The following is a 12013-nucleotide window of genomic DNA, read 5'->3' as shown; positions in this document are numbered from 1 at the left end:
TTTCTTCATTTAATTTGTCTTCAATGGAAAACCACAAAAAGAATTGTCAAAAAGCCAAATTGGATATAATTCCATACTAAACATAAAAAGGGGGTGGACAAAAGTATTGGCACTGTTTGAAAAATCATGTGATGCTTCTCTAATTTGTGTAATTAACAGCACCTGTTACTTACCTGAGGCACCTAACAGGTGGTGGCAATAACTAAATCACACTTGCAGCCAGTTGAAATGGATTAAAGTTGACTCAACCTCTGTCCTGTGTCCTTGTGTGACCACATTGAGCATGGAGAAAAGAAAGAAGACCAAAGAACTGTCTGAGGACTTGAGAAGCAAAATTGTGAGGAAGCATGAGCAATCTCAAGGCTACAAGTCCATCTCCAAAGACCTGAATGTTCCTGTGTCTACCGTGCGCAGTGTCATCAAGAAGTGTAAAGCCCATGGCCCTGTGGCTAACCTCCCTAGATGTGGACGGGAAAGAAGTGTCACTGCAACATGAGGATCTGTATTGCGGGGTCCCGGCATTAGAAAGGTTGAGAACCGCTGATATAGAGGGCCCAGATACCGTTTCATCAGGTTACAGCCCATACAGATACAGGCGGAATAAACTCAAATCAAAACCTAATTGTGACCACAAATGCCAATACTGAGTAACAACATTGATTTTGTCATATTAAATTAATTTAGAGTCACCATCTATTTTGGACAAATGACACCCCATTCACGTGCCTGTTATGAAACAGAGTAGTCACCACCCATTACCCCCTATTTCATGTACCCACCACCTGTGCTGTGCTGCCACCTACTGGCTAAAATGATCTCCTGCGTATAACACAGCTCTCCTGTCTGTATACTGCCACCTGTAGGTACCTGCCTGTATGTCTTCACTGAAACGGAGGCGACAATTGTTGAATTTTGTCACATCGATGGGAACTCACATAATGACAACTCAGTACAAAAAAATTATTAAATTAGTTTAAAAATTTGATCATTTTCCTGCACATCTCATTATCCTAACAATTCTCCCAATTTAAAAAAAAAAAAAAAAACTTATTAAATTACTTATAAACAGAACTTTCCAATTAAATTCCTTCCACCATCACGTCCTTGCGTCGCCCTCTCGTGTCACTAATTTCGGGTGGGTGACAGCCAACATGGCCGCCCCAATATAGTCTTCATGTACCTTGAATCTGGAGTGTTGGACAGTCAGAGAAAAATATATGAAATTTGTGGGGAACCTTAAAGGGGGTTCTCCCCATTAGTGCAAACTCTGACTCCTTTGTCCTATATGGTATATACTAGTAGAATCCCCGGCGGCTTCGCTCACGGAAGATATGTGAAATTGTTGGTTATGCTAAAGTAACATTTTCAGTGTCGCAGTGAGATCGCCATTCTCAGAACTGCAGGAAATCTTATTTTCCACTTTAAATTTTTCTTATTTTGGCATTTTACTAATTTGCCGTAACATTGAGGTGAATTTTTTTTTTTTTTCATTGCAACATTTGTATTGATTCTCTATATTGAATACATATTATGTAGTATAAACTAATAGAACTATGTTTTATCAAAAATTTAAATGTATCCCCCTTACCCAAACATATAAAACATTTACACCAGGGGCGTAACTACTGGGTAGCAGGGGTAGAAGCTGCCACAGGGCCCGGGACATTAGGGGGCCGGCGACAGCCGCTACCAATGCGTTTTTTTTTTTTTTTAATAGGTGGTTACTGGTTGGTGTTACTCCAGATGGTAACGGGCCCTATTTACTTACCGATCCTGGCAGGGGCCGGGATGGGTAAGTGACACTACGGGCCCCACAAACACTATTATTATACATGAGGGTCTGAAAAGACCTCTGAGTATAATGAAAGGAGGCCCAGCAGAGGTAAGGGAACATAAAAAACACTGTTACTTAACTCTCCGGGCAGGCTTCGGGCCTACTTGTGTGACGTCCCTGACTTCACATGACCAGGGCCTGTGTCCTTTGCGTTGCGACGCAGGCCCCCCCAGGTCACATGACTTCCCGGACGTCATTGAAGATGGCCGCCATCAGCAGGAAGTACAGCAAAGCGAGGGATCGGTAAGTAACAGTGTTTATGTTTATATTCCTCCTGGGTCTCCGATTATTATGCTCTGGGGTCTCAAAAGCCCCCAGAGTATAATAATTGTTCATGGGTATCCACAGTGGGGTATAATACTGTGTGCAGGGGCCACTATAGGGGATAATACTGTGTGCAGGGGCCACTAAGGGACATAATACTGTGTGCAGGGGATAATACTGTGTGCAGGAGCCACTATGGGGCATAATACTGTGTGCAGGGGCCACTATGGGACATTATACTGTGTACAGGGGCCACTAAGGGACATAATACTGTGTACAGGGGCCACTATGGGGGATAATACTGTGTACAGGGGCCACTAAGGGACATAATACTGTGTACAGGGGCCACTATGGGGGATAATACTGTGTACAGGGGCCACTAAGGGACATAATACTGTTTCAGGGACCACTATGGACTATAATACTGTGTGCAGGGGCCACTATGGGGGGTAATACTGTGTGCAGGGGCCACTATGGGGGATAATACTGTGTGCAGGGGCCACTATAGGGGATAATACTGTGTACAGGGGCCACTAAGGGACATAATACTGTGTGCAGGGGATAATACTGTGTGCAGGGGCCACTATGGGGGATAATACTGTGTGCAGGGGCCACTATGGGGGATAATAGTGTGCTCAGGAATGCGGGCAGGTCGGTTGGGGTCTTCAGCATCGGGGGGGGGGGGGGGGGGGTTTCATGTCAAAAGTTTTCCACAGGGCCCCATCATTCCTAGTTATGCCACTGATTTGAACCCAATTAACAACACAGTGCACCCCTCCCCCTCCCTCCGGTGTAATCTATAAGTAGTTCACGGACAAAAGAGTAGAATTGGTTTCCAGTTACACAACTATCTATTGTCGGGCTCCAGTGCTGAAAGCTCCTGTATAGTAAGTAATAATGACAATCTTACTATCAGGCAGTTTTCACCTGACCAATATGGCTGCTCAGTATGGCGGTTTGCACACTACAGTAGCACTACAGTCTCCGGGCCGTGGATTCTACGTCTCCATAGACTTCTATGGAGCCTGCAAAATTCACAGCTTTGTGCACAAAGAAGTCCATGGAACCGCCAAATCCATGACCTGGAGGCCCAGGAAAAATACTGTGGTGTGCAAGCAACCACTAAGGATACCAGACATGTTTTATCGGTGCATGTGTGCGTGTACATGTCTATGATCCACGTTTATGTATGCGTGTGTGCATGCACATGTGCATGGTCCTTTTATATGCCTGTGTGGTTCATGTATATGTATGCGTGTATGTACGGGTGTGATCAATGTGTTTCTGCGTGCACAGAGCAAGTGTCCATGCGTGCGGTAGTTGTGTGTGAGTACGCATGTGCTCTGTTTTTCTGTGTGTGTAGTGTGCATCCATCTGAGTGTCTTTGCGTGCGTGTGTGGTCCGTGCGTGTGTGTTGTGGCATTTGTGTTGTGTTTGTGGGTTGGTGTATGTGTGCTGTTTGTGTGTGGTGGTGCGGCCCCTTTAGCAGCGACTCTTTGGCGCCGTCGCTATAATCCGTCCCTGTCAGTCACAACTGTTGTTTTCCCCTCAGCACTTTCACTTTTCCCCATTATATGTATAGGGCCTAAATTTAGGGGCCCCAATCTCATGACGGGGGGACGACGCTAGCGAGATGTAACATGCGCAGTATTCTGCTCCTGTGGGTGGAGAGAGGGGGTGTGCCAAATTTCACCCAAATCAGGCGAGAACTGTGGATTTGTATAGAGCACACCACTACAGGACTTGAGTTTTATACGTATAGATTACTAGCTGGTACCCGCGACTTGGTCTGCGGTGATTGTAGAAGTGGGTATATACAGGCGCGGGTAAGGTTTTCGTACTGTGCATAAGGTGTGGGATATAAAATGTAACTGTGTATCTTGTTGTTGCTGTAATTCTGAGAATACGTGAGACTTTTGTGTTGAATGTAATTTGTATTTCAGCCGCTATACGGTGCTGGTATAAACTGTACATAGTGACTTTGGGACAGAGGTATTTCAGGTTAATATACTTCGATATACGACATTGTATGATTTGTTATTTTCCGCCAGTACATGTAAGTTTTGGGCACAGGATACTCCTGAGCAAGCAACATAAAGTCTGTCCCTGTGCATGACAGTTTAGTAACTCCATGCGCCTCTTATTAATAGCAATTAACCCCATCATGTCCCTCACATTAACCCCTGTGTAAGAGTTACTGATAGAGATGAGCGAGTACTGTTGGGATCAGCCGATCCGAACAGCACGCTCGCATAGAAATGAATGGACGTAGCCGGCACGCGGGGGGTTAAGCGCGCCGGCTACGTCCAAGCGGAAGTACCAGGTGCATCCATTCATTTCTATGGAGCGTGCTGTTCAGATCGGCTGATCCCAACAGTACTCGCTCATCTCTAGTTACTGATATGTGAGAGACTTGGAGGTAATAATTAAGTATCTTCATTACTGAGGTCTTTTATTAGTACCTCCATATGTCTCACATATTAGTAACCTTTATATGGGGCACACAGGGGTTAATATGAGGGACATGATGGGGTTTATTCCTATTAATGTGAGGCACATGGAGTTACTAACACTAAACTAATAACCCCATGCCTGACATTAATGAGAATAGGAAGTAAAGGAAGGGAGTTGTGTGTTTCTTACTTTCAGTTTGCTAGCAGCTTCGGCAGGAGCTATCACTATAGCAGGCAGAGACCTGAGCGATTAAGCTCCACCCCCTGGGTTTCCTGCACATCTCGCAAAGGGGAGTGTCCTTATGCCTCAGCTCTAGCAGAGACTTTATTTAACTCTTGCAGGTCCTGTGCTGCTGGCATGCCAGTGAAATGTGGCAGGAGTGCCAATCTTGGCATGTGTGCGAGGGGTTGCTGACCTCTGCTGTAGGGGGTAATATGAATTTTGTGGCTTGCTATGGTCCAAAGTGTGTGAGATTGCAGAGATAGTGATGTGAGTTTGGGTTTTGTGGGGGTCCTGGGAAAAATGTATGTGCGCTATTGTGACGAAAAGTAGCCTATTGCGCAATCAAGTGTAGGGACTATGTTTGTGGAAAATTTCAGCCAAATCGGTGGAGCGGTTTTTGCGTGATTGACCGCCAAAGATCCGAACATCCAAAGGGTCCTGGGAAAAACGTATGTGCGCTATTGTGACGAAAAGTAGCCTATTGCGCAATCGAGTGTAGGGACTATGTTTGTGGAAAATTTCAGCCAAATCGGGGTCCAAAGTGTGTGAGATTGCAGAGATAGTGATGTGAGTTTGGGGTTTGTGGGGGTCCTGGGAAAAACGTATGTGCGCTATTGTGACGAAAAGTAGCCTATTGCGCAATGGGGTGTATTAACTATGTTTGTGGAAAATTTCAGCCAAATCGGTCAAGGGGGTTTTGCGTGATTGATTAACAAACATCCGAACACACAAACCCACAAACATCCAAACTCACAAACTTTCACATTTATAATATTAATAGGATGAAGGGGGTCCCTTTGCGTTGAACTCCTCTCTATTAACCCCAATGGCCATTGCTAAAAGCATGTGCAACCTGTAATACCACATTTCTCCAGTAGTGGCCTCTGCAGCACTTTCAGACGGACGACGATCAAGTGATCTCCAAAAGACGACGATCTTCAATCTGGATTTGGTTCTCTCCGCTCAGTCTTTGGGTACAAATATAGGTTGCGGTCTACATTATATTGCAGTTCTGCCTTTTACCCCTCCTAACCCCCTTTTAATTTTAGCCCCACCCACAACCAAACTGGGAATGCCCCATTCACAACCCAGGAGCACCCACAAATTACCCAATTGGAGAGTTTGTTTTACCCAAATCTTTCCCCTTTCTGGTTGACCATGCCCATTAAAATAATGGACGCTGGATTATAGACCTTGGATTGCAGATTAAACTGTGGCGGCCACCCATCTTTCCATAATCCAGATAGGGATTTATTTACAATTATGGGGTCCAGCCCCCTGAAGATGACCCCAATAGCGTCCATCGGAATCGGAGCAGCGCCATCTCTGAAGTAGCCCGCTAGTGCAGAGAGGGGGCGGCAGCAGGGCAGTGACCTCCATACTCATGTCCCAAAGTTCCCGCTCCAACCTCAGTCCCTCATGTAGAGCTTCATGACCCCGGCTTTGTGCAGTTTCTGCCAGAGCGCCATCTCCTTAAGGTAGTTGTGGTTCGTACAGAAGAGGACGCGCTGGTGGGTGCTGTCGTAGTAATGGTTGGAGAATTTCTCGTAGTTTGGCGTCATAAATCCATAAGCGCTAACCTGCCGAAACAAGAGAGTTAGGGGTTAAATATAAAGTGTCAATAACGGACCCATACGGTTTTTTAGGGATCTAGTTACTGTCGTGGATGAGGCGAGGCGACCGCCACCATGACTGTATTATAATGGATGCTCCCTCACACGTGTCGCCAAGTATGGCGCTATCCTAGGGGTGTAATATCAGGGCCTGGTTGTCCCTACTGCACCCTGTGTTATCCTAAATAGCTTTACCCCTGTCAAGGGGGTTGGTCATTAAATGGGCATCAAAATCGTGAACCCGTTTTTTCATATCCCGCGCCGATCACTTGACGTTGGAGGCCATCACTGTCTCTGTTATTTCTGTCAGGGGCAGCGTCACCAGCAATGACCATAAAGACTGAGCCAGATATGATAGGAAGTGTCTATCAGTAGTGCAGCCTCAGGCTTTGGGCCTATAACTTCAATTAATCGCATTAATCTGAGGGGGGCTGACAAGTGGCCCCTGCATGGATCAGCTGTGTGGGGGCCCTTCTGACACCCCTACTATACACAGCACATAGAAGACATGGTTGACTCCTGTTCCGGTATAGTAACAGCAGCAGGTTTATTAAAACTTTATTAGTAGCAACCAATCACAGCCCATAGCAATCAATCACAGCTGATTTAATGACGCGTTTCGCTCAACTCCACTTATGGTTCAGTGCCGTTTCCAGCCACTAGGTAGCGATCTTGTCCCAGCTGCTTACATCCCTAGTACTGATACCTTTCCCCGTATATATTGTATACACTGCTCCGTAGGCCTCCTGGTAAACTGCACGTGTGCCCAGTATGGTGGGCCGGATAAAGAACCAGAGCGTGTGGGGTGGAAATACAGGAATAAACTATATGGTATATAATCTGCCCCCCAATAGCGTGCGCCCTCACCTGGTCACAAGTGTGTATAGCGGCCAGCAGCATTGTGGCTCCAGTGGACGCACGGTAAAGGTCGCGATTGTTTGTTTCTAAAACCGGAGAAGCGAGATACCTGAGAACGGAAAAAATCTGAATTAAACCAAGAATAAAAGGCTGCACAATAAATGGCCGGACACCAACAACACTGCGACGGCCTGGCGAAGGCTCTATAGACATTGTTTTATCCAGTATGATATGGGCACAGCCTGGCACTCGGGCTGTCACTCACATAGGGGCTGTATACTGAAGACATGGATTAGTACTGGACACCCCCAAATATCTGAGACAGACAGGAGCACAGGATGTGTTAGTATATGGGATATATGGCAGGTAACTAAAGAGACAGGATCTGAAGAGGCTCCCCCTATGTACAAGAATATAACTACTATAATACTACTCCTATGTACAAGAATATAACTACTATAATACTACCTCCTATGTACAAGAATATAACTACTATAATACTGCTCCTATGTACAAGAATATAACTACTATAATACTGCTCCTATGTACAAGAATATAACTACTATAATACTGCTCCTATGTACAAGAATATAACTACTATAATACTGCTCCTATGTACAAGAATATAACTACTATAATACTACTCCTATGTACAAGAATATAACTACTATAATACTGCTCCTATGTACAAGAATATAACTACTATACTACTACTCCTATGTACAAGAATATAACTACTATAATACTGCTCCTATGTACAAGAATATAACTACTATAATACTACCTCCTATATACAAGAATATAACTACTATAATACTCCCCCTATGTACAAGAATATAACTACTATAATACTGCTCCTATGTACAAGAATATAACTACTATAATACTGCTCCTATGTACAAGAATATAACTACTATAATACTACTCCTATGTACAAGAATATAACTACTATAATACTCCCCCTATGTACAAGAATATAACTACTATAATACTACCTCCTATGTACAAGAATATAACTACTATAATACTGCTCCTATGTACAAGAATATAACTACTATAATACTGCTCCTATGTACAAGAATATAACTACTATAATACTGCTCCTATGTACAAGAATATAACTACTATAATACTACTCCTATGTACAAGACTATAACTACTATAATACTACTCCTATGTACAAGAATATAACTACTATAATACTACCTCCTATGTACAAGAATATAACTACTATAATACTGCCCCTATGTACAAGAATATAACTACTATAATACTACCCCTATGTACAAGAATATAACTACTATAATACTGCTCCTATGTACAAAAATATAACTACTATAATACTACCTCCTATGTACAAGAATATAACTACTATAATACTACTCCTATGTACAAGAATATAACTACTATAATACTCCCCCTATGTACAAGAATATAACTACTATAATACTACCCCTATGTACAAGAATATAACTACTATAATACTACCTCCTATGTACAAGAATATAACTACTATAATACTACCTCCTATGTACAAGAATATAACTACTATAATACTCCTCATATGTACAAGAATCTAACTGCTATAATACTGCTCCTATATACAAGAATATCCTACTAATATTATAAATGTGAAAGTTTGTGTGTTTGGATGTTTGTTCCTCAATCACGCTAAAACGCCTGGACGGATTTGCGTGCAATTTTCCACAAACTTAGTTTTCCCTTAGGATTGAGTCACAGGCAGTGGCGTAACTAGGAATGGCGGGGCCCCGTGGCGAACTTTTGACATGGGGCCCCCCCTCCCCAAACCGATGCCGAAGACCTCGACTGACCCCCTCCTCCGCACTCTATTATGTCCCTTAGTAAGCCCTGCACACAGTATTAACCCCAATAGTGTCCCCTGCACACACAGTATTATTAACCCCTATAGTGTCCAATGCACACACAGTATTAACCCCTATAGTGTCCCCTGCACACACAGTATTATCCCCAATAGTGTCCCCATATGTCCCACTGTGGACACCTATAAACATTTATTATACTCTGGGGTCTGAAAAGACCCCAGAGTATAATAATCGGAGACCTGGGGAATTAAAACCATTAAAAGAACAGAGACAGTTGCTTACCTGTTCCTGTCGGCCGCCGCTCTTGTCCAGCTTTAATGACGTCAGACGTCACATGACCCGGGAAGCTGGCCTGGGTCATGTGACGTCAGAGACGTCAGACACGAATGATGGAGGCCTGGCAGGATCGCGGAGAGGTAAGTAACACTGTTTTTTATGTTACCTTACCTCTCCGGTCCGCCGGTCATTATACTCGGGGGTCTGCAAAGACCCCCGAGTATAATGATAGCCTCTGTGGGCCCCGCTATGTCACTTGGCGATCCCGGCCCAGCCAGGATCGGCAAGTGAATAGGGCCCGTAACGGACTTAAAAAAAAAAAAAAAAAACGCAGCGGCTGTCACCGGGCCCCCTAATGGCCCGGGCCCTGTGGCAGCTGCTACTGCTGCTACCACGGTAGTTACGCCACTGGTCACAGGCTACTTTTGGTGCCACTAAACAACATGGCTTCCTAGCAGGAGACTCACAAAAGCAGGACTCCTAGCCCCAGCTATAGACTCACACACACTGCCTGGCATTTCCTGCCTCAACCTGCCTGCACACTCCTTACTGTCACCTCAGGAGTAGCCCTCACTCTACTCACTCACATTAACATATAGCTTTCCACTATACATACACAATACAACACATCACATTGTAATTACATGTATCTCCTATCACTGCTATATACAGTACCTGATACATATATACTCCTGTACACAGGCTGTATATACTATATATTACATGTATTACCTATCACTGCTATATACAGTACCTGATACATATATACTCCTGTACACAGGCTGTATATACTATATAATTACATGTATTACCTATCACTGCTATATACAGTACCTGATACATATATACTCCTGTACACAGGCTGTATATACTATATATTACATGTATTACCTATCACTGCTATATACAGTACCTGATACATATATATACTCCTGTATACAGGCTGTATATACTATATATTACATGTATTACCTACCACTGCTATATACAGTGCCTGATACATATATACTCCTGTACACAGGCTGTATATACTATATATTACATGTATCTCCTATCACTGCTATATACAGTACCTGATACATATATACTCCTGTACACAGGCTGTATATACTATATAATTACATGTATCTCCTATCACTGCTATATACAGTACCTGATACATATATACTCCTGTACACAGGCTGTATAACACATCACATTGTCTGTATCACAACATACACAATATAACACATCAAATCACATTTGCTAGCCCACCAAACTTTTTAAAGCACTTTTACAGTTTCACACGTCTGTGTCCGCCCAATTCTCAACTCACCGCAGACGAAGTCGCGGGTAAAAGCTAGTAACTACTATAATACTACCTCCTATGTACAAGAATATAACTCCTATAATACTACCTATGTACAAGAATATAACTACTATAATACTACTCCTATGTACAAGAATATAACTACTATAATACTACTCCTATATACAAGAATATAACTACTATAATACTGCTCCTATGTACAAGAATATAACTACTATAATACTGCCTCCTATGTACAAGAATATAACTACTATAATACTGCCTCCTATGTACAAGAATATAACTACTATAATACTACTCCTATGTACAAGAATATAACTACTATAATACTGCTCCTATGTACAAGAATATAACTACTATAATACTACTCCTATGTACAAGAATATAACTACTATAATACTGCCTCCTATGTACAAGAATATAACTACTATAATACTACTCCTATATACAAGAATATAACTACTATAATACTGCTCCTATGTACAAGAATATAACTACTATAATACTGCCCCTATGTACAAGAATATAACTACTATAATACTGCTCCTATGTACAAGAATATAACTACTATAATACTGCTCCTATGTACAAGAATATAACTACTATAATACTACTCCTATGTACAAGAATATAACGAGTGATTATGAAGATAATCTTGTTTCCCTTAGTCCTAACAGCGGCACAATGTGGGGTATTTCTGCCCCTGTGTGCTGGTAGGACAGGCGGATATTTAATTAGCCAATCAAATGCGTGGCAGGCCCTATAAGAGGGCACAAGAACCTCCCCTCTGCGTGTAAATACAAAAGTACCTCCATTACATTTATATACAGTTTTATACATAAGATATGATTCCCAGGGTGGGAAATCTTGTGCCGCTGTTAGGACTAAGGGAAACAAGATTATCTTCATAATCACTCGTTCCCTGTCGTCCTCAACAGCGGCACAATGTGGGGATATAGCAAGCAGGTCCCCAAGATGGGTGGGACAAACCCATGACCGAACTTAAACTGGTCTGGGCAAAGGCAGTGGAATCTGCCACTTGGTCCTTCAGACGGTAATGCCAAATGAAGGTGGATTCAGATGCCCAAGAGGCAGCTGCATATATTTGGTCCACAGACAAAGCACTTCTTTCTGCCCGTGAAGTGGACACTGCCCTGGTTGAATGGGCATGAAGGAAAGATGGAGCCGACAGCCCTTGGGCGGTATAGGCGACTCTAATAGTCTCGGTAACCCACCGGGATATTGTAGCTTTGGCGGCTTTGGCGCCCTTGTTTTTCCCCGTGTAGCTGACCAACAGGTTTTCAGTCCACCTAAAGGGGCGAGTGCGCTGCAAGTAGAT

The 12013-nt window shown here is 43.2% G+C and overlaps 1 protein-coding gene across 1 annotated transcript in view; it reads right to left on the bottom strand.

The window, feature by feature from the left end:
- Positions 1-5939: 5939 nt before the first annotated feature.
- LOC142210276 (alpha-N-acetylgalactosaminide alpha-2,6-sialyltransferase 2-like) overlaps positions 5940-12013 on the bottom strand; it is a 49883-nt gene continuing 43809 nt past the window's right edge. Inside the window, exons 8-9 of the mRNA XM_075279339.1 lie at positions 7255-7354; positions 5940-6354 (exon numbers count right to left, since the gene is read on the bottom strand). Coding sequence (XP_075135440.1) covers positions 6184-6354; positions 7255-7354 — 271 coding nt within the window. The 3' untranslated portion in view covers positions 5940-6183. The remainder of the gene's footprint in view (positions 6355-7254; positions 7355-12013) is intronic.

The sequence above is a fragment of the Leptodactylus fuscus genome, chromosome 6 (genome assembly GCF_031893055.1).
Source record: "Leptodactylus fuscus isolate aLepFus1 chromosome 6, aLepFus1.hap2, whole genome shotgun sequence".
Classification (NCBI taxonomy): domain Eukaryota; kingdom Metazoa; phylum Chordata; class Amphibia; order Anura; family Leptodactylidae; genus Leptodactylus; species Leptodactylus fuscus.
The sequence above is the reverse complement of the archived record's forward strand: the minus strand, read 5'-3'. Positions and strand labels throughout refer to the sequence as shown.